Source organism: Perognathus longimembris, chromosome 2 (genome assembly GCF_023159225.1).
Source record: "Perognathus longimembris pacificus isolate PPM17 chromosome 2, ASM2315922v1, whole genome shotgun sequence".
NCBI lineage: Eukaryota > Metazoa > Chordata > Mammalia > Rodentia > Heteromyidae > Perognathus > Perognathus longimembris.
In genome coordinates, this window is record NC_063162.1 from 154,585,705 (window position 1) to 154,607,387 (window position 21,683).

Consider the following 21,683-nt stretch of genomic DNA (forward strand, 5'->3'; position numbering starts at 1 on the left):
AAACAATGGAACTTGGGGGGAAAACGGGATCGTGGACCAGCATGCAAAAAACTGCCCAAGTCACATAACTAGGAGCCCAGTGAAAATGGAAAATTGCTAATGAGCTTCAAAGGATTCCACTGCCACAGTTCCGTGCCACTGGAGGAAAACCCTGGGTCTGCTGGGGGAGGGGTTCTGGGCCAGGGGTCTGCTGAGGGAGGGCTTCTGGGCCTGGGTTCTGCTAGGGACAGGGTCTGGGCCTGGGGTCTTCTGGGGATGGGTTCTAGATCTGGGGTCTGCTGGGGGAAGGGGTTCTGGGCCTGGAGTCTGCTGGAGGAGGAGTTCTGGGTCTTGGGTCTGCTGGGGGAGGGTTTCTGGGTCTTGGGTCTGCTGGGGGAGGGGTTCTGAAACTTGGTAGCTGGAAATGATTATAGAGTGGATCGATTTCCCAGATGGAGGGAATTTGGACCCCAGTTGGATGGTGTGGGCCATTTGTGTGTGTGTGTGTGTGTGTGTGTGTGTGTACTCATGGACACATGTGCATATGTGTATGGCTTGTGAATGGCTTAGGTCAGATGTATATAGCCTCTCCATTCACCTCTGACTGCCACAGTACTGTTGAGTTCTTCCTTGACTGTTGGGGTTTTTAGCCCCCGCGTGCTCCCTCGACCTGTGGGAGAGATGGGGGAGGCCCCGACCAAACGAGCCAAGAAAAGAAAGGGTCGACAGACCGGCCGCACCCAGCCCTCCCTCACCGGAGGACAGACGGCCTGGGAGTCAAGTCTGTGCAAAGTCTCATTTATTGGGGATGTACGTGTCACTAATATAAGGCACAGGAACCAATCAGATCTAAGATCAGCAGGAAGGGAAGGCATGAGCTGTCCATCAAGGGCGGAAGAGCCGGGGTGTCACAGCCCACAGAACTGCCTCCGGGTTATAACCAAAGACACTTGTAGCAGCTGCACGTTGTTGTTAGGCGCTGCCATCTTAGCCACATGTGGCCCCAAGACTGAGAAACAGGCGGGGCCAGCTAGTTGACTTCCAGGTATGCCCCACACTTGACTTTATCGTTTTTGCCAGTCCTGGGGCTTGGACTCAGGGCCTGAGTGCTGTCCCTGATGTCCTTTTGCTCAAGGCTAACACTCTACCACTTGAGCCACAGTGCCACTTCTGGCTTTTTCTGTGTATGTGGTGCTGAGGAATCAAACCCAGGGCCTCATGTATGCAAGGCAAGCACTCTACCAATAAGCCATATTCCCAGCCCCCTTCCTTGACTCTTACATCTTTTGCTTCTTCATGCCTATTGAGCAGTTCTGCTGTCTTATAGGAGCTCCAGGACAGGGCAGTTCTGCCAATAGTTTAGTGCTGGAATTTGGCCTTGGGGTTCTATGCCTAGTACTAGAGCAGGACAGTTTGCTGTGCAGTGCTCTGAGGGCTGTTCTCAAGAGAACTGAGAGTCCTAACAGCGTGAAGGCAAAGAGACTGGGGTCTTCCAGTGTCTTTCTGCTGAGATTCTGACTGCCATGCTCATGGTCTGGGACCCAGGTCTTTGAGTAACAAGCTGGTAGACAAGAAGCATGAGTTGGTGGGCTGCACTGCACCACATTTGAAGGATTTCTCCATAGTCAAATTGCAAGGTCAGGCACAGTTTTAAGTTTAGGCTGTGGTCATTTATTAAAACCCAGATTTGGGGCTGGGAATATGGCCTAGTGGTAAAGTGCTCGCCTCGTATACATGAAGCCCTGGGTTCGATTCCTCAGCACCACATATGTAGAAAAAGCTGGAAGTGGCATGGTGGCTCAGGTGGTAGAGTGCTAGTCTTGAGCAAAAAGAAGCCAGGGACAGTGCTCAGGTCCTGAGTTCAAGCTCCAGGACTGGCAAAAAAAAAAAACACAAAAAAACAGATTTTGCTGGGCGCCACTGGTTCACACCTGTAATCCTAGCTACTCAGGAGGCTGAGATCTAAGGATCATGGTTTGAAGCCAGTCTGGGCACGAAAATCCATGAGACTCTTATCTCCAATAAACTACTCAGAAAAAGCTGAAAGTGGCACTGTGGCTTAAGCACAAGTAGGTTCAAACACAGCACCCAAGCCCTGAGTTCAAGACCCAGGACCAGCAAAAAACAAAACAACCCTCCTCCCGATTTCATATTTGTTCACCTTTAAAAGGACCATGGTGTTTTTTTTCCCCCCTTAAGCTAGAATTTGAATAAAGTGTGTTAATTTGACATAGATTCTATTAACATTACTAAAAGTTAACTTTTTTGTTTTTTTAAAAAAACCCAGATCGAAAAGTACTCTGCTTACATGCCTCTCAAGTTCAGAGGCAGACTGTGGTCTCCGTCCATGACTTACCTGGAAAGACGTTCTCCCCATCACTGGACAGCAGATTCCTTCTTTGTGTGTGGGACATTTGGCAGCCTTCAGGGCCCCAGAAGGTTCTGATATGTGAGTCCAAGGTACACTGAGGCGAGACAGATGTGTTTGCTGGGTGCTGGTTGGTGGGAGACGATGGAGACACCAGGATCATTGTTGCCCTTGGTTCTGGCAAGTGATAGGACATGTGGTTGTTGTTTTCTATTTTGACTCTAGAAATTCTAAGATCAGCTCAAACGAAGGAACTCAGGATTATCATGCAGCAGCCTCTTGGTCATCTAGAATTAGGCAGTGAATGTAGTTAGAGGTTTAATGAAAACTGACCACCAGCCTCAGCTGTGGAACCTCAGAAGTTCACTTTGTGGCTTGCTGTACTTAACATCGTCATGGTATCTACTGTCACCACTGGGTACCTACACAGTCCACTGTGACACCTGCCCATTTATGTTTGCTTGCTTTTTGATTGATTTGACTTCAGAATCACTGATTTCTGCCAGATGTGAATACCTTTTCATTTGCTAGTTCTTGACAATGAAAACTCCTTGCAACGTAAGATGTAAATAAAGTGACAAAGGCTGATTGCCATTTTTGAGGTTCTCTTACTTGCATTGAGTGGGAAAGGTTATAAACCACATGTTGTATGCCCAGCTGTGTGCTAGCCTTATTATAGTTGTCTATTGTGCAGTCTTACACTTGGCTTTGTTTTGTTTTGTCTTTTGTCAGTCCTGGGGCTTGAACCCAGGGCCTGAGCACTGTCCCTGGCTTCTTTTTGCTCAAGGCTAGCACTCTACCACTTGAGCCACAGCGCCATTTCCGGCTTTTTCTATATATGTGGTGCTGAACCCAGGAAGGACTTCATGTATATGATGCGAGCACTTTACCACTAGGCCATATCTTTGTTATCCTATTTTTCATTTAAATACTCAGACAACTTCAATTTTATTTTTATATCACACTATGAATTTTATTTATGTACTGCATCCCACAGCTTCTTAGAGGGAAGGATTTTGTAGTGACACTCATCTATGTACATGAAAAAGTATCAGATACCATACTTGGTAAACTTAGCTTCTGTGGCCGCTGTTTTTGTATTTTCCAGTCATCAGCTGTTTGCATTTCTATTGCAGGTTACATGTTGCTGCTTCAGCCCTTTTAAAGCATTCTTGCTGTTTTCGGGGACAGTCCATGGCTCAGTGGTTGTGTGGGACTTGAGAGAAGACTCCAGAATACACCATTATGTGAGGCTGAAGGACTGCTTATGGACATTCAGGACACCGACATTTTCCACTGGTTAGTCTATGCATCTGCCAATCCCATGTTTCTAAAAACACCCTTAGAGCATTGAGGATGGAAATTTTAACTTACATGCATTTTTTTCATTCACATTGTCTGGGATCTGAGCCATGGGGCAGATCAGTAGAGAAAAATAAAATTCATCCAAGTAACCCTTACCTAGTGGCCAGTAGTGATTGGAATTTTTTTGTGTGTTTAATTTGTAGATTCTCAAAATTTCTAAACAAAATAAATTTTAGTTTGAATTTTGATTGATTGATGATTGGCTGTGGTTTGGGGGATTGAACCTAGGGCCTCCAGCATTCTAGACTCTAGACTCCTAGCTCTAAATTTTAGTCTTGAGTTAAAGTATATTGGCATTTGTGTGCTCTTGTGGCATAATTAATGGTTGAGGTAGTAAAGGGGTGAAAGGAAGCAGAACAGGGGCAGCCTTCTAGGATCCTTAGTTTTACTCAGGTGAAAAAAAAAAAAGTTACTTTTATGCCATGCCAAGGCCAACACAGCACATAGCAAATCTGCTCTATCTATGAATTTCTTTAAATACTTTATGTTTTGTACACATGTAGTTCTGTTAAAGCCCTGAATCCCAGCCCTTTAGAGAGATGACATGTACTCAGAGGTCACTGACCTGACAGAGCTCTGACTTGACACCCTTTACTGAATGGCCCCTTCCTGTAGGGAAGGGAGCCCTGTGGGCTGAAGGCCCAAGCTCTGCTCTCTGCTGTCTGATCTATTTGTTCACCCTCAGGAGCACACTATACACCACGCTGGCACTTGATTTTCTCTCCTTTCTCACAGTCACTGATCTGTTATTCTGGCCCTCTAGTTTTTCTTTTTCCAGGTGTCTAAGGAATTAAATCATATACTATCCTAAGGCATTTGAGATTCCTTTGTGTTGTTTCATGTTTCAAAATTTCATTCCTACTATGCTCAGTTGTGCCATTGTATGTGTGTCCCAAGTTTGTTAATCTGTTCATTTGGTTAATTCAAATTGCTGATGAGTACAAATAAAGTTTGCATCTAAGAGCCTGTATCCAAATGCACATACCAATTTATATTCCAAGCAAAATATGAGAGTTTCATTTATTCTACATTCTTCCCAGCTCCTGGGTTTATAATTTTATTTTAAATTTAGTTCTTTTAATAAATGTGTAGTAGTGTCTAACTGTGGTTTTAACTTTCACTCCCTAATGACAATGGTATTGAACATATTTTCATGTACTTATTTGTCTAATGTATATCTTTACTGCTTATGCCTGTTCAGATCTTTTGCCCATCTTATTATTTGTGCTGTTTCTAGGGCTTGAACTTATAGGTTGACCACTGTCCCTCCGTTTATTTTTTTGGTGTTGTTCAAGGTTAGCATTTTACTACTTGTGCCATACTTCACTTCAGGCTTTTTAGTGGTTAATTGGAGATAAGAGTCTCATAGACTTTCCTGCCTGGCTAGCTTTGAACCACCATCCTCAGATCTCAGCCTCCTCAGTAGCTAGCTAGGATTGCAGGCATAAATCATCAGTGCCTGGTTTGGATTTTATTTATTTATTTATTCATGTATTTATTTACTTTAGGTTTGAACTTGAACTTGGTACCTGATGCTTTTTCTCATTGGCTGTCACTCTACCAACTGAGCCACATCTCTAACCTTGCATTATTTTCTTTTTAAAATTACAATTTTAAAATTCTTGCTTTTTCTAATTGGCTGTCATCCTACCAACTGAGCCACATTTCTAACCCTGCATTATTTTCTTTTTAAAATTAGAATTTTAAAATTCTAGCCATTCAGGAGGCTGAGATCTGAGGATTATGGTTCGAAGCCAGCCTGAGCAAGAAAGTCCATGAGACTTTTATCTCCTTCCAGTTAACTACCAGAAACTTGGAAGTGGAGCTGTGCCTCAAAGTAGTATAACACAAGCCTTGAGCAAAACAAGGTTGGGGAAAGTGCCTAGGTCCTGAGTTCAAGCCCCACAACTGACCTAAATAAATAAATAAGCATATATTAATAGGGGGTTCATTGTGATTATATATTATTTTCTTACGAACAGTGTGTGGTATATGTGTGTGTTTCTGAGTTCAAACTGGGCCTCACTAACCCTAACTACAGAACAGTATCCCGGCCCTCTTGTTAAGTTTTGAGTCTTTATGTTTCCTAGGTTTTTTTTTTTATTACATTGTTTTTCATAATTCTTTTAACATTTGATAGGCTACAATTGATCTGTTTTCTGTTATCATATTTTTGGTGTCACATCTAAGAAGTTTTTGCTTAACCCCTCCATATAGAGATAAATTGTCTATCTGCTCAAACATGTCTATATTTAGATATATTGCATATTGGTTCATATATATCTATATAGATGTAATGTCTTATCTGTTCATACATGTCTATATTTAGATATATCTGTATTTATACTCATGCTTTATATATAAAAAGATTTTTTAATCTCTCCACCAACCAAATATTACCCTTGTGGAGAGAGAGTATGTTCTACATGGGTTTGATGCAGTTATAAAAGATATATGTTTTTGTTGGCAGAACCGGGGTTTGATCTCAGGGTCTCATGCTTGCTAGGCAGGCATTCTATCACTTAAACCACACCACCAGTCCTCTTTTTGTTATTTTTTTCTTTGAATAGGGATATTTCTTTTTCCTAGGCTGGCTGTAGTCCTGTTTACACTTACCAAGTAGCTGGGATGACAGATATTTATTACCTCATCCAGATTTTTTTTGGTTGAGATGGGAGCCTCCTGGCCTTTTTTTCTGGGCTAGCCTCAAGTTGTGATTCTACTGAGCTCAGCCTTCCAAATAGCTAGGATTATAAGTATAACTCACCATATCTGGTAAGATGTCTTTCTTGTTTGCTTGCTTTGTTTTTTGCCAATTCTGGGGCTTGAACTCAGGGCCTGAACACTGTCCCTGGCTTCTTTTTGCTCAAGGCTAGCACTCTGCCACTTGAGCCACAGTATGTGGTGCTGAGGAATCAAACCCAATGGATATAGAAGGCTGACCAAATAAAATAAATTATTCTGTGAAATACTCCTTTCATTTTATTTTTCTATCTAAATATTGTCAATAAGTCTACAAAGTTTTAAGTGAGTTTTGAGTGGTGAGAAAGCTGTGGGACTTAGATAATCCCCTGAGCTAGAAGGACCAGAGGCCGTGAGTCCCTGGTGGGGGACCAGACTTAACACACCCTGGAGGCGTCCTTGGTGGGTGAGTACCCTTCTGGGGACCTCTGCTGTGTGGTCTTCATTTCTAGGATGACTCTTCTTTTCTTTGATTTCTCATGTTATTTCTTGCTAGTTATATTTCTATGACTCATTACTGATACATGGATACTGTGGGTGTTCCTCTAGATGGAATTCTTACATCAGTAAACCACCGAAGTTCTCTTCAAGCCATAGAGCCTGTTGCTACATCTGTCTACAAAAAACAGAGTTTTGTGCTTTCTCCCTTCGCTACTCAGGAAGGTACATGATCCCTCATTCCTATAAAATCCTTCAAGCTACAGGTAGGAAATGTGACTTCTTAAGTTATAGTAACTTTGCTTTGTTTCTGTTTTCCTTAGAAATGTCAGGTTTGTCGTTCCACATCGCTTCCTTAGATGAGAGCGGGATTCTCAATATGTGGGTAAGTAGGAGGTCCAGGGCCAGGCACACAGACTGATGTAAAGTGATTGGGTGGAGAACAGCACCTCAATTTGGGTGGGAGAGCTCAGGAAAGAATAGGGTGGTGAGACAGTTAGCTAGGATAGGATTTATGAGTGCTGTGAAGAGGGGTTACCAGATTTTATTCACAGTGAGTGTGGGGTCCCAACTGAGTGCTCAGCAGGAACCTTCTGCAGGCCTTTGGGAATATGGAAGGAGAGCTGGAACCACGGTATCAGAGCTAGAGAGGGTTGGAACTGCCCTACTGGTGTGTGAAACACTAGCTAATGAGGAGAATATTAATAGATCAAATGAAAGGAATTCATAAAAGTTAAAGTATCAGTCCTAAAGTTAATGACCAGTCTTTTTTCCAAAGCAGTTATTAATAATTTAACAATTAATATTTTAGTAATTAAAATACATAAATCTTAATTAGAAATATTCTTTGCTTAGATTGTTATAAAATTAGCTTTGAATTATAAAATGCTTATAGAATTATAAAATGTATCAACATTCATTTTTAATATTTTATTTTTAGGTGGTTGTTGAATTACCAAAGGCAGATATTGCAGGCTCAATGAGTGATTTGGGTAACTATTAAACTCAAACATTAATTTTAGTCAGGTTTTGCTAAAGTGGGCAGAGATTCAAGATATTGTTGTTTGTAAAATATATCATTAGCTACTTGGAAAAGTTCTATGTGGTAAACTACTGAGCAAATAACCTCATTTGCTGGAGTGGTCAGATGGTGTTCTGTCCATGAGGGAGTCATTCCTCCCTGTGAGATAAGAAGGTGCTGTTTTCCACATTCCTTTCCTGGCATATGTCGGAGTCCGGGCCCTTGAGCCCTCCCTTGTTTTGGGTTTTCTTCCTTGTGTTTCTTATTTTTCCAGCACTTGCTTGTGTGCCAAGTGTGGCTCTCTCAAGACCAGGTATAGTGGGTCAAGATGGCACAGTGTTCCTCACAAAGAAGTAAATGGGAGCAAAAAATGGAATCTCCTACACTTTGTGGTTTTGATGCCATGTAGTATAGTTTTAGGTTCCAAGACAGACTCAGAAACTATGGAATAATTCCTACTGCATTCTGTGGTCTACTCTTTCAACCCATTTTTCTTTTTTTTATAATTTATTAATTAAACAAAATTTTTTTGTGCAGAAGGGGTACAGTTACATAGTAGGGCAGTGTGTACATTTCTTGTGCTATCTTACACCCTGTTTTTCTTTCCCTTCCCTAGGTCAGGTAGACATATATACAATACCAATGTACCAAGAACATATATAGTAGCCACGTGGCCTACGCCAAAGAAAATTCGCCTAAGGCTTTAAATGTAATGTCTACAATAGACAATATGTTGACAATAGTCTTATATGAACGTACATACATAGCTTCTGAGCTATTATGATCCACTGAGAGGTCGATTTTTGACCTTTATATGTTGAGTAGTCGTTTGGTTTTAGTTACATAATGTAGGGTCGCTGGCCGAAACCTGTGGGAAATACCATTTGACAAGAGGTTTTTGGTTTCATAGACCTGGTCTCTACTGTCTCCCCCTCCCCCCACCTTAACAGTCATATATCAGGGAGATGATGCCCTGTTGTTTTCTGTGTTCTAGGCTTGTCTCGCTCAACATTATTTGCTCAGGTTCTGACCATTTCCCTGCGAATACAAATATTTCACCATTTCTAATCGCTATGTAGTATTCCATTGTTTATAGGTACCCTATTTTTTGGATCCATTCATCTGTGGAGGGGCATCTGGGTTGTTTACATATTTTGGCTATTGTGAATTGTGCAGCGATAAACATGGAAATGCAAATGTCTTTTTGATATCTTGGGACCTGTTGTTCAGGATAGATGCCTAGGAGGGGTATGGCTGGGTCATAGGGTAGGTCTACGTTGAGCTTTTTGAGGAACCTCCATACTGTTCTCCAAAGTGGTTGTACTAATTTGCACTCCCACCAACAATGAGGAGGGTTCCTCTTTCCCCACACCCCCTCTAGCATTGGTTGTTGCCTGAGTTCAGAGTATAGGCCATTCTAACTGGAGTGAGGTTTAACCCATTTTTCTTACCTGCATATTTGTCTCTATCCTCCTGTTTTCAGGTCTGTGTCAGGGTGTGGAACAAATATAGCAGTAGGAGTGGTAGTGGCTATGCTCCAGCTCTTAAGACTTGGGCAAGGGATCTGTATGGAGCCAGTGCTGATGCGTCTCATGTTGAAATGGCAGTTACAGCACCATGATTTGTTATAGGTGTGGGCTGAGACTGGGGACAGGACTGCTATGCAAATGCAGGGACCTGTGGATGACAACTTGACCTGCCATGGTTGTAATACAGCAGCCCTTTCAAGCTGTGACTGACTTTATTCCTATATGCTTTTAATAAAACTGCTCCCAAAGTTCTAGGCAGTACCTTGCTTAGAATATGGGTTCCCATATATGTAAACCTCTAGTTCCTCCGTTTTCAGCAATGAGCAAAAGGGAGCAGGTGGTGGGATAGGTCAGGAGACAAAGAGCGCACATGGCCAAGGGGTCAGCATGGGGTCAGACACAGTTGAGAGAAACAAAAGAAGGCATGGGAGAAGAGAAGCAGGCCTAGGAACCACAGCCCTGTTTGAAGGAGAAAGGGAGGCTGATGGAGCAGTGAGGGAGGCTAGAGAAGCTAGGGACTCCATCTGTGTGTCTATTCCAAGGATGTCTTTGGAACGAGACTCCTTGTGGACATTGACTGAACAGTGTTTGCTGTTGCATTTCAGGTGTATTGAATATGCATGCTACCCATTGCCCTCACTTTATCAAACCTGAGGGTGTGAAGGCCTCCAGATCTTGATCCCACTAATCTCTTCCACAGGTCTCAAAGATGCCCTCAGTTTTCAGCCTCAGGCAATGAACACACACCCTACTCAGGGAGGGAGTTATAATTTAGTTCTATTTTTGAGTATAGCTATTTAAATTGTAATGATTTCAGACAACTGTATATTTTTGCTAAATTTGTATTAAGAGGCATGTGCATTTTTGGCTTGTCTTTTCTAGGTCTCTTACCTGGAGGGAGAATCAAGTTGGTGCACAGTTCTGTGATCCAGTTGGGTAACAGGTGAGACTGGGTCTCTGTGAGCTAAAACTGCTCTCCTCTCAAAAAGACCTGTTTCTGGCAGGAAGAAAATAACACTGGATTAGCTGCATACATTATAAACACATAGTCAGTTTTTACAATAAAGACACACTTTCTTTTTTCTTTTTTCCAATGGGTCCTGGAGTTTGAACTTGGATTGCTCACTATCCCTGAGTGTCTTTTGCTCAAAGCTAGCACTCTACCTACCACTTGAGCCACAGCACCATTTCCAGCTTTTTCTGTGATGTGGTACTAAGGAATCAAACCCAGGGCTTCATGCATGCTAGGCAAGCACTCTACCACTGAGCCACATTCCTAGCCCAAGACACACCTCCTTACATTCTATTTTTACTATTTTATTTATTAGTAATGGGTCAATGTAATAATGTAAATTCCAAATATGGAGTTTTTAAATTAAAAAATGCTTTGTATCTTATAACTGGATACTTTTGTTTATTTTGTATTCCACCTTAATGCAAACCTGGAGTTAAACTTAGATGAGGTTTTAGGAACCAGAAACATTGATAGAAAGTTTCATTCAGAAATTTAGATTTCTACTTGTACTCAAGGAGCAGTGAGAGAAGCTGGAATAGGCAGAGACTCTATATTTATCCCAGTGCATGTGTATGTTCTATGGTGGTTTATTTCCAAAGATGTCTTTTCTTTTCCTCCCATTTTTTATTAGCTCAATGAGTTGTATGAGGTGATTTCAATTTGGCATATCCATATCTGCATATAATATACCTTTGGTCAGACTCACCCACCATTCTCCATCATTTTTTCTCTTTCTTTTCCAAATCAATTTCAACAAGCTTCATTAGTCCATTCGCACACATGTACAAAGGTATATTGACTCTATTCCCTTCCTTCATCTCTTTGCTCTCCCACTAGTACCTCCACTCTGGGCAGGACCTGTTTTACATTCCTCTCATTCATTCAGATGTCTTTTCATTTACTCAGGGTTGACTATCAATGTATTTGAGCCCAGTTCCTCCTCATCTTTGGTTCATTGTCTACTCTGGGTTGTACTAATGAATTCATACATGTTAGCTGTTTCAAACCAACTTTAATTGACTTAAATATATTTATGGAAGTTAGTCAGTTACTTCAAAAACTCATCTTATACACCACAGAGCTAGTCTACAAAGCTCCCTGGCTGAGCCTTAAGGACCATTCTTTACTCTGCTATGTATGTATCTCTTTATGTATGTATTATTAAGTAGATGTACAAAGGGTTATAATTCATAGGTCAGGTTATGAGTGCAGTGCTGCTTGGTCACTGTCACCCCTCCCTTTGTTCTCCTCCACTTCCCCTCCGGTCTCTACCCTCAACTTACATACTTAATTTTTTATGATGTACATTGAGTATAATAACGTTTCTCACCATCCCGTGTATCTATTTTTAACTGTACATCTCTGTAGAACTTAATAACTGTATGCTCATCAAAGAAAAGTATGTAACTTCTCCCCAGAGCTCTTAGCTGTGTGTTCTGGGAGCCATGGGAAAGTAGGGAATAGACAGAACTGGGCTGCAAGCAGAGTACTGCAGGGCTCTGGGTGAGTCAGGCTGGATGAGATGGGATGGCTTTCTAGTGACCACTGTCAAGTCTTTGTGTCTTGGGATAACATGGCACCTTGGGTGAAGTGGCTTTAGCCATCTGCCCCCTCAGCATGCTCAACAAGCCCACCACCAGAGGTGGCCCTGAGGCGTAGCCCTGGTCTGCAGTTTATAACAGCACAGTGTACTCTGCAGGGCACAAACAAGCATGAGAGCTCAGGGAGGACAGGCAAGGGGAGCTTAGGGAGGACAGGCATGGGGGCTGAGGGAGGACAGGGATGGGGGCTCAGGGAGGACAGGGATGGGATGATCTCAGGGAGGACAGGCATGAGAGCTCAGGGAGGACAGGGGTGGGAGCTCAGGGAGGACAGGGATGGGAGCTCAGGGAGGACAGGCATGGGAGCTCAGGGAGGACAGGCATGGGGAGCTTAGGGAGGACAGGCATGGGGAGCTCAGGGAGGACAGGGATGGGAGCTCAGGGAGGACAGGTTGGGGTCTCAGGGAGGACAGGGATGGGATCTCAGGGAGGACAGGGATGGGGGCTCAGGGAGGACAGGGATGGGAGCTCAGGGAGGACAGGTTGGGGTCTCAGGGAGGACAGGGATGGGAGCTCAGGGAGGACAGGGATGGGGGCTCAGGGAGGACAGGGATGGGAGCTCAGGGAGGACAGGCATGGGGAGCTTAGGGAGGACAGGCATGGGGGCTCAGGGAGGACAGGCATGGGGGCTCAGGGAGGACAGGGATGGGAGCTCAGGGAGGACAGGCATGGGAGCTCAGGGAGGACAGGCATGGGGAGCTTAGGGAGGACAGGCATGGGGAGCTTAGGGAGGACAGGCATGGGGGCACAGGGAGGACAGGCATGGGGGCTCAGGGAGGACAGGGATGGGAGCTCAGGGAGGACAGGGATGGGGGCTCAGGGAGGACAGGGATGAGAGCTCAGGGAGGACAGGCATGGGGGCTCAGGGAGGACAGGGATGGGAGCTCAGGGAGGACAGGGATGGGAGCTCAGGGAGGACAGTTTGGGGTCTCAGGGAGGACAGGGATGGGAGCTCAGGGAGGACAGGGATGGGGGCTCAGGGAGGACAGGGATGGGAGCTCAGGGAGGACAGGTTGGGGTCTCAGGGAGGACAGGGATGGGAGCTCAGGGAGGACAGGGATGGGGGCTCAGGTAGGACAGGGATGGGAGCTCAGGGAGGACAGGCATGGGGAGCTTAGGGAGGACAGGCATGGGGGCTCAGGGAGGACAGGCATGGGGGCTCAGGGAGGACAGGGATGGGAGCTCAGGGAGGACAGGGATGGGGGCTCAGGGAGGACAGGGATGAGAGCTCAGGGAGGACAGGCATGGGGGCTCAGGGAGGACAGGGATGGGAGCTCAGGGAGGACACTGATGGGAGCTCAGGGAGGACAGGTTGGGGTCTCAGGGAGGACAGGGATGGGAGCTCAGGGAGGACAGGGATGGGAGCTCAGGGAGGACAGGTTGGGGTCTCAGGGAGGACAGGGATGGGAGCTCAGGGAGGACAGGTTGGGGTCTCAGGGAGGACAGGGATGGGGAGCTCAGGGAGGACAGGCATGGGAGCTCAGGGAGGACAGGCATGGGGCTCAGGGAGGACAGGCATGGTGGCTCAGGGAGGACAGGGATGGGAGCTCAGGGAGGACAGGGATGGGAGCTCAGGGAGGACAGGGATGGGAGCTCAGGGAGGACAGACATGGGAGCTCAGGGAGGACAGGCATGGGAGCTCAGGGAGGACAGTGATGGGAGCTCAGGGAGGACAGGGATGGGGGCTCAGGGAGGACAGGGATTGGAGCTCAGGGAGGACAGGGATGGGAGCTCAGGGAGGACAGGGATGGGAGCTCAGGGAGGACAGGCATGGTGGCTCAGGGAGGACAGGGATGGGAGCTCAGGGAGGACAGGCATGGTGGCTCAGGGAGGACAGGGATGGGAGCTCAGGGAGGACAGGCGTGGGAGCTCAGGGAGGACAGGGATGGGAGCTCAGGGAGGACAGGGATGGGAGCTCAGGGAGGACAGACATGGGAGCTCAGGGAGGACAGGGATGGGAGCTCAGGGAGGACAGGGATTGGAGCTCAGGGAGGACAGGGATGGGAGCTCAGGGAGGACAGGGATTGGAGCTAGGGAGGACAGGCATGGAAGCTCAGGGAGGACAGACATGGGAGCTCAGGGAGGACAGGGATGGGAGCTCAGGGAGGACAGGGATGGGAGCTCAGGGAGGACAGGGATGGGAGCTCAGGGAGGACAGACATGGGAGCTCAGGGAGGACAGGCATGGGAGCTCAGGGAGGACAGCCATGGGAGCTCAGGGAGGACAGGCATGGTGGCTCAGGGAGGACAGGGATGGGAGCTCAGGGAGGACAGGCATGGTGGCTCAGGGAGGACAGGGATGGGAGCTCAGGGAGGACAGGCATGGGAGCTCATGGAGGACAGGGATGGGAGCTCAGGGAGGACAGACATGGGAGCTCAGGGAGGACAGGGATGGGAGCTCAGGGAGGACAGGCATGGTGGCTCAGGGAGGACAGGGATGGGAGCTCAGGGAGGACAGGCATGGTGGCTCAGGGAGGACAGGGATGGGAGCTCAGGGAGGACAGGGATGGGGGCTCAGGGAGGACAGGGATGGGAGCTCAGGGAGGACAGGGATGGGAGCTCAGGGAGGACAGGGATGGGAGCTCAGGGAGGACAGGCATGGGAGCTCAGGGAGGACAGGGATGGGAGCTCAGGGAGGACAGGGATGGGGGCTCAGGGAGGACAGGGATTGGAGCTCAGGGAGGACAGGGATGGGAGCTCAGGGAGGACAGGCATGGTGGCTCAGGGAGGACAGGGATGGGAGCTCAGGGAGGACAGGCATGGTGGCTCAGGGAGGACAGGGATGGGAGCTCAGGGAGGACAGGGATTGGAGCTCAGGGAGGACAGGGATGGGAGCTCAGGGAGGACAGGGATTGGAGCTAGGTAGGACAGGCATGGGAGCTCAGGGAGGACAGACATGGGAGCTCAGGGAGGACAGTGATGGGAGCTCAGGGAGGACAGGGATGGGAGCTCAGGGAGGACAGGCATGGGAGCTCAGGGAGGACAGGCATGGTGGCTCAGGGAGGACAGGGATTGGAGCTAGGGAGGACAGGCATGGGAGCTCAGGGAGGACAGACATTGGAGCTCAGGGAGGACAGGGATGGGAGCTCAGGGAGGACAGGGATGGGAGCTCAGGGAGGACAGGGATGGGAGCTCAGGGAGGACAGGCATGGGAGCTCAGGGAGGACAGGGATGGGAGCTCAGGGAGGACAGGGATTGGAGCTAGGGAGGACAGGCGTGGGAGCTCAGGGAGGACAGACATGGGAGCTCAGGGAGTACAGGCATGGGAGCTCAGGGAGGACAGGCATGGGAGCTCAGGGAGGACAGGGATTGGAGCTAGGGAGGACAGGTTGGGGTCTCAGGGAGGACAGGTTTGGACTTGAGTGAAATGGTGGCTTCTTGGTGATAACCTAGCTTTACCTTTCAATAACAGAAATTAAATTGATATCACTTCAAGTTTTGGTATATTCTTTCTGATTTATTTGAAGAAGCACCTTATGTGTTTCAGCATATTTGTAAAAATTCAATGATTGAGTGTACTGATCATGTAAAATGTTTCCTAACTGTTAAACATTTCCTGCTAGCATTGCTTAGGGCATATTTTTGGTGTGTGTGTTTGCCAGTAGTGGCGCTTGAACTCATGGTCTGGGCACTGTCCCTGAGCTTCTTTTGCTCAAGGCTAGTGATCTACTTGGGGTACAGCCCCACTTCTGGCTTTTTGTGGTTAATTGTAATTAAGAATTTGTTCTGCATCCAGTGCTACATGGATGTTGTATATTGTAATCTCCCAAATAAGCCATTTATTTATCTGCTGTTTTTTTTTTCTTTCAGTCTTCACTGGAAAGACAGTGAATTCTGGGGGCCTACACAAACACTGAGTGTCAAATTTCTGCCTTCAGATTCTAATCACTTTATTGTTGGCACAGACCTGGTGAGTAGTTTGTATTTTATCTCACTATTCATTCTTCTTTCTTCACAGGGTTATCTGGTGAATATCTTTATATAAGATAAATTAACTCTTGCCTTTTATTATACTGCTGTCCAATTTGTCTAACCTTATGTCATATACTTTCCTTGGATCACTTGTGGTCTTTTTTTATTACTAGGGTCTTATAAGCCATGGCACAAGACAAGATTTGAGAGTATCTCCCAAACTGTTCAAACCTCAGCAACCTGGCATAAGACCAGTAAAAGTTAATGTGATTGATTTTTCACCATTTGGAGAATCAATATTCTTGGTAAGAAAGTAAATTTTTTGTTTTCCTGCAATGCTACAGATCCAGCCACAGCTTATTGGTGTGCAAGGCAAGCACCCCACCCTGAGCTGCATCCACAGTCCAGAAAGCCACTTGTCGTGGGCATTTTTTACCCATTAGACCCAGAGGTCCCACTAGCTTCCAGGACGTTAGCTCTTAGGGATGTATTTGAGTGACTGCAGCAGTGATCTACAAGCCCAGAATGTGCAGACACAGTATTCAGAGTGTTTGTTTGGCTTAGTTCTCATTCCTCTTCCCTATGGGTTTTGTTTTGTTTTTTTTTTTTAGATTGTCTTTTTTTTTTTTTTTTTGCCCGTCCTGGGCTTTGGACTCAGGGCCTGAGCACTGTCCCTGGCTTCTTTTTGCTCAAGGCTAGCATTCTGCCACTTGAGCCACAGCGCCACTTGTGGCCGTTTTCTATCTATGTGGTGCTGAGGAATTGAACCCAGGGCTTCATGTATATGAGGCAAGCACTCTACCACTAAGCCACATTCCCAGCCCCCCTGGCTTCTTTTTGCTCAAGGGTAGCATTCTACCACTTGAGCCACAGCGCCACTTCCGGCTTTTTCTATATATGTGGTGCTGAGGAATCGAACCCAGGGCGGATTCCATGTATGCGAGGCGAGCACTTTACCACTAGACCATATTCTTAGCCCTGAATAAGATCTTAAGCTAAAATTTTGTTTCACTAAGTCATCTAAGTTTTGATTCATGGAAATTTTAATTCAAAGAGAATGTATAATCATACTGTGGGTGCAGATTTAATAACTCTTTAAAAAAGGTGATTTATTTACTCTTATGTAACCAGCCTTAATGGCTGGCACTTGAATCAGTAATATCCAGCCTGTTAAAAAAATATGTTAGCTGGGCACCAGTGGCTCATACCTGTTATCCTAGCTACTCAGGAGGCTGAGATCTAAGAATTGTAGTTCAAAGCCAGCCTGGGCAAGAAAATTTGTGAGACTCTTATCTCCAGTTAACCACTGGTAGCAGGGCTGTGGCTCAAGGGGTAGTGTTCTAGCCTTGAGCAAGAAAAGTTGAAGGACAGCTCTGAGATCCTGAGTTCAAGTTCTGGTACCAACACAAAAATAAATAATAAATCACTTCATGCATTCAGTACATATACCGGTATAGCCTCTGGAGTGGTATGGCATTTCAGAGTTGAGGGTGATGTTCACTATGTAGTTCATGTAATTATTTAGCTTATGTTTAGAAAACAATAACCTAATGTTTATTGTACAAACTAAACAAAGATAATGCACTGAAAATTTTGTCTGGTTGCTGGCCCTTGGTTTAAAAAGAAAGAAACACGCAAGCTGGGCGCCAGTGGCTCACACCTGAAATTCTGACTACTCAGGAGGCTGAGATCTGAGGACCGTCGTTAGAACCCAACCCAAGAAGGAAAGTCTGTGAGACTCTTAGCTCCAATTAACCAACAAAAAGCTGAAAGTGGAGCTGTAGTTCAAGTGGTAGAGTGCGAGCCTTGAGCAAAAAAGCCCAGGGACAGTGCCCAGGTCCTGAGTACAAGGCCCAGTACTGTCACACACCACACACACACACACACACACACACACTCACACACTCATACAGTTCCCCCCACCTTCCCCGTTGGTTGCAGGCTGGCTGCTCTGATGGAAGCATCAGGCTGCACCAGTTGACTTCTGAGTGGCCCCTGGCCCAATGGGACAGCAGCACCGAAGGCTCTGCTATCACCAGCCTGCAGTGGTCCCCGACAAGGCCTGCTGTGTTCCTGGCTCGGGATGCTGCGTCCAGAGTCTATGTCTGGGACCTCCTTGAGAGTGACCTGGGGCCTGTGGCTACACAGCTCATCTCTCCAGACAGGTGAGCATGAAGCCTAGGGCAGGCCACCAGCCTCACTGGTAGCCTTTCTGCTTACTAGGTTGATGTAGAAAGTTATGATTTAAATTGGACCCTATTTATACATTTTTAAGTACTTGAAAAAAAACCCAGCAGTTTTAGATTAACAGCAAAATAGAGAGTGGGCAGGTACAGAGCTCTCCCACGCATCCTCTGCCCCCAGCATGCACAACATGCCATTGTTATAGTTGAGCGCTCCCACTGGCTTATGACCACCCAGAGCACATTTTAGACAGAAGTTTGCGCTTAGTGTTGTTCATTGAAGTAATACTTTAAAGACCACTCTACTGACTTCCCTCCTCTTGCCCCCTCCCGCCTCTAGGCTGGTGGCCATGACTGTCATGGGTGAGTCAGACAAAGCTGGTGGCAGCTTTCTGGCCCTGGCACTGGCCAGGGCTTCTGGCACTGTGGATATCCAGTACCTGAAGAGGCAGTGGACGATCCCGAAGGCAGACGAGCACAGCCAGCTGCATCTGCTTCTGCAGGAAGGCCCATGGAACATGGAGCACTGCTCAAGGAGCACGCGTGTGTCACCTTACACTTAACTTTACCTCTGTGTATTCATGCACAGAGGATGTGTATAGTCTGTATATCAATTTATTTTACAGCAATGTTTCTATGGTATTCCCAGTAAATAAATCACTATTTTGGGTGGAAACAAATGAATCCCTTAGTGTATACTGAACTTCAAAGGAAATATTAAGCCATGTCCAGATGCTTTTTTTCTAAGAGTTATTTTTGGAACAGATCTAAAATACTGTCACATTTATTACTAGATTTTAAACAGTCCATGATGAAAATGTATTTTAATGGCTATGTTCTTAGTCATGCATAAAATGGTGTACACACATGGCTCAATTAAAAGGAATTCCTTCATTGAAATGACCTTTGCTGTTTTCTTAAAACCTTGGGCATAGGTTTTTGTTGATTGAATATTGTTTAATCCACCACAATTTGCATTATGTCTTAGTACTAAAATTATCTTTGTATAGAAATAAGTAAATAAAACTCTCATGAACCTTGTATCTTAAACATAGAAACAGGGTATGCTTTAGTCCATTTGTTTTGCTATAGCAATTTATGAAGATCAGTGATTGGTTTGCCATAGTGTGAGAGGCTGGATGTTCAAGGTCTTCTTGGTGAGAGTGGCTGTCTGCCTCCTGGTGCTGAAGGATGCAGTCATGTTCTCGTGTGACTGTTGGGGGCGGGGGGTATAGCCATGTCCTATGTGGTTGTGAGGTATGGCCATGTTCTTGTGTGACTATTTTGGACTACAACCATATTCTTGTGTGACAGTTGCGGGGTGTAGCTGTGTTCTCATGTGGCTTTTGTGGGATATGGTCCTGTTCTCATGTAACTATTGGGGGTGCAGCTGTGTCCTCGTGTGGCTGTTGTGGGGTACAGCCATGTCCTTGTGTGGCTTGGCTGTCTTGGGGTACAGCCCTGTTCTCGTGTGACTGTTAGGGGATACAGCTGTGTCCTTGTGTGGCTGTTGTGGGATACAGCCTCAACAACTGTGCTGAGGGAGCAAGGAGAGTGCTAGTGTGCTCTCTTCTGCCTCTTAAAATAGCACAAACTCATTCTCAAAGGGGTCCTCTCCATAGCTCAATCTCTCTCTGTTTATAAAAATTAGCTTACATAAGTTATACATTTGGATATTTTGTTCACTTCCCCTCTCCTCCTTACCATAATAATTTCAGCAAGTTTCATTGTTCTATTTTCACTGTTACAAGTAATCTATTTGACCATATTTAGCTGCCTTTCTCATTCTTGTTAGCCAACCTGCTGCTGCTGTCCCATCCACAGACAGGTCTGTTTCTTCCCTTATCCTCCCAGCCCCTATTAATCAACAGCTTCACCGAGTCTTTATCCCATTTGTGTATACCAGTCTCTTGACACGGTGGTCAGGCTCAAGTTTAGCTGTGGATGGAGGAAGGTTACCCACGTTTAAACCTCTGCAGGAGGAGAGTAAGACTTGGGTAAGATCAGGGAAAGCCAGAATAACACTACTAAGAGTCCCCAGAGACCCTGCTTATTGCTTTGTTGGAATTGCTTTGTTTGTAGGCAGCATATCAAGTAACTCTCTTCACTTCTGCCAGAATTGGAGCATCTTGGACCTGGGAGGCATTTGCCATCTGTGTCTTATCTGATGTGGACCTGGCCTGCCTATACTTCTATGACAATGGAACTGCGTGCTATGACTACTGTCCAGCAACCCAACACCTTTGCTTCATTTACATCATGTTGATTTACATCATCATGTGTTTATCATGAAAGCAGCTGAGCTAGAATTATTCAGATGGTGGGCTTCCAGTCCTGAGAGGCTGTCTGTGTGTGTGTGTATCTATCTGTACAGGCCTGTGTCAGGGAGTGCTGATGGTGGGATAATGCTGGGCTTGTTGGTTTCTCTCCACTAGGTGGTTCTGTGCTTTTACTTTCTGCCTATGGGTCTCTGAAGCCCATGTGGCAGTGACAGCCAGAGGCAGACCAGCTTGGCAGGCACCCTCTATATCTATAGGATGCCTTGTGGGAAGGGGTAAGACTCAAGGATAGTGAGTGTTATTGGAGAACAGTGTTCATGTCACAAGTCAGACTCTGACCACAGTGCTCAAAGTGTCAGTAGATGCTTAGCTGGTCTGTGCTAAAGCCCTTCTGCTTTACCACTCAGTCATCCCATAGGAGAGGGGAGATACTGGGGTCAGTCCTGTAGTAACTGACCTGAAATGTTTAAGATTATTGTTTATAGGTTTTCTAGGATGTTTAAGACTAATACTGGGCTGGGGATATGGCCTAGTGGCAAGAGTGCTGGCCTCTTATACAATTCCCCAGCACCACATATACAGAAAATGGCCAGAAGTGGCGCTGTGGCTCAAGTGGCAGAGTGCTAGCCTTGAGCAAAAAGAAGCCAGGGACAGTGCTCAGGCCCTGAGTCCAAGCCCAGGACTGGCCAAAAAAAAAAAAAAAAAAAAAAGACTAATACTGATGAACATTTTAACTATGAGATTCTGTCTTAAAATTAGATTAATAGTCATTGCTTTTTCTGTAGACCTCACCTGTCTGGTGAAGGGTGATATGAAGCTAGCCACATGGGGGCAGCAATGATCAGCTGGCAACCAGCTTGTACCACAGTCCACTTTACAGCATCTACCTTCATGCCCCACCCTTTAGAGTTCCAAACCAGCTTGTATGAAGCAGTGTGCTTAAAATGTCCCCTGTAACTGATGTGGTAACAAGAAGATAGGAGGATCATGGTCTGATTGTGCACAACAGTGCTAGTCCCTACTGGAAAAATAACTGAAGCAATAAGGAGCTGTGGCTGTGGCCCACACGGTAGTGCAACTGCCTAACAATCATACTACTGCCAAAAAGGGGGAGGGAGGGGAAGCTTGTAATTGGTATCATTTAAAAGCTACCTATACTAATACTCTATGCTTTGCCACTATAATGAATGGATACAGGTGCTACCTGAGAAGGGACAGACATTTCTGCTCAGTTTCTATAAAACTCACCTAC

At 45.9% G+C, this 21,683-nt stretch overlaps 1 protein-coding gene across 6 annotated transcripts in view; it reads left to right on the forward strand.

Annotated features, from left to right (window-relative positions):
* Dync2i1 (dynein 2 intermediate chain 1) overlaps positions 1 to 19,388 on the forward strand; it is a 79,599-nt gene extending 60,211 nt beyond the window's left edge. For 3 of the 6 annotated variants that reach the window (XM_048340550.1, XM_048340551.1, XM_048340554.1), the window contains 10 exons: positions 2,267 to 2,439; positions 3,484 to 3,646; positions 7,004 to 7,117; positions 7,216 to 7,277; positions 7,833 to 7,884; positions 10,325 to 10,385; positions 15,868 to 15,967; positions 16,143 to 16,274; positions 17,911 to 18,134; positions 18,493 to 19,387. In XM_048340550.1, the coding sequence (XP_048196507.1) occupies positions 2,267 to 2,439; positions 3,484 to 3,646; positions 7,004 to 7,117; positions 7,216 to 7,277; positions 7,833 to 7,884; positions 10,325 to 10,385; positions 15,868 to 15,967; positions 16,143 to 16,274; positions 17,911 to 18,134; positions 18,493 to 18,715 (1,304 nt within the window). In that variant the 3' untranslated portion in view covers positions 18,716 to 19,387. Of the gene's footprint in view, positions 1 to 2,266; positions 2,440 to 3,483; positions 3,647 to 7,003; positions 7,118 to 7,215; positions 7,278 to 7,832; positions 7,885 to 10,324; positions 10,386 to 15,867; positions 15,968 to 16,142; positions 16,275 to 17,910; positions 18,135 to 18,492 lie in introns of all 6 variants that reach the window. The other 3 variants (XM_048340552.1, XM_048340553.1, XM_048340548.1) reach the window with 2 other exon arrangements.
* The last annotated feature ends 2,295 nt before the right edge of the window (positions 19,389 to 21,683 follow it).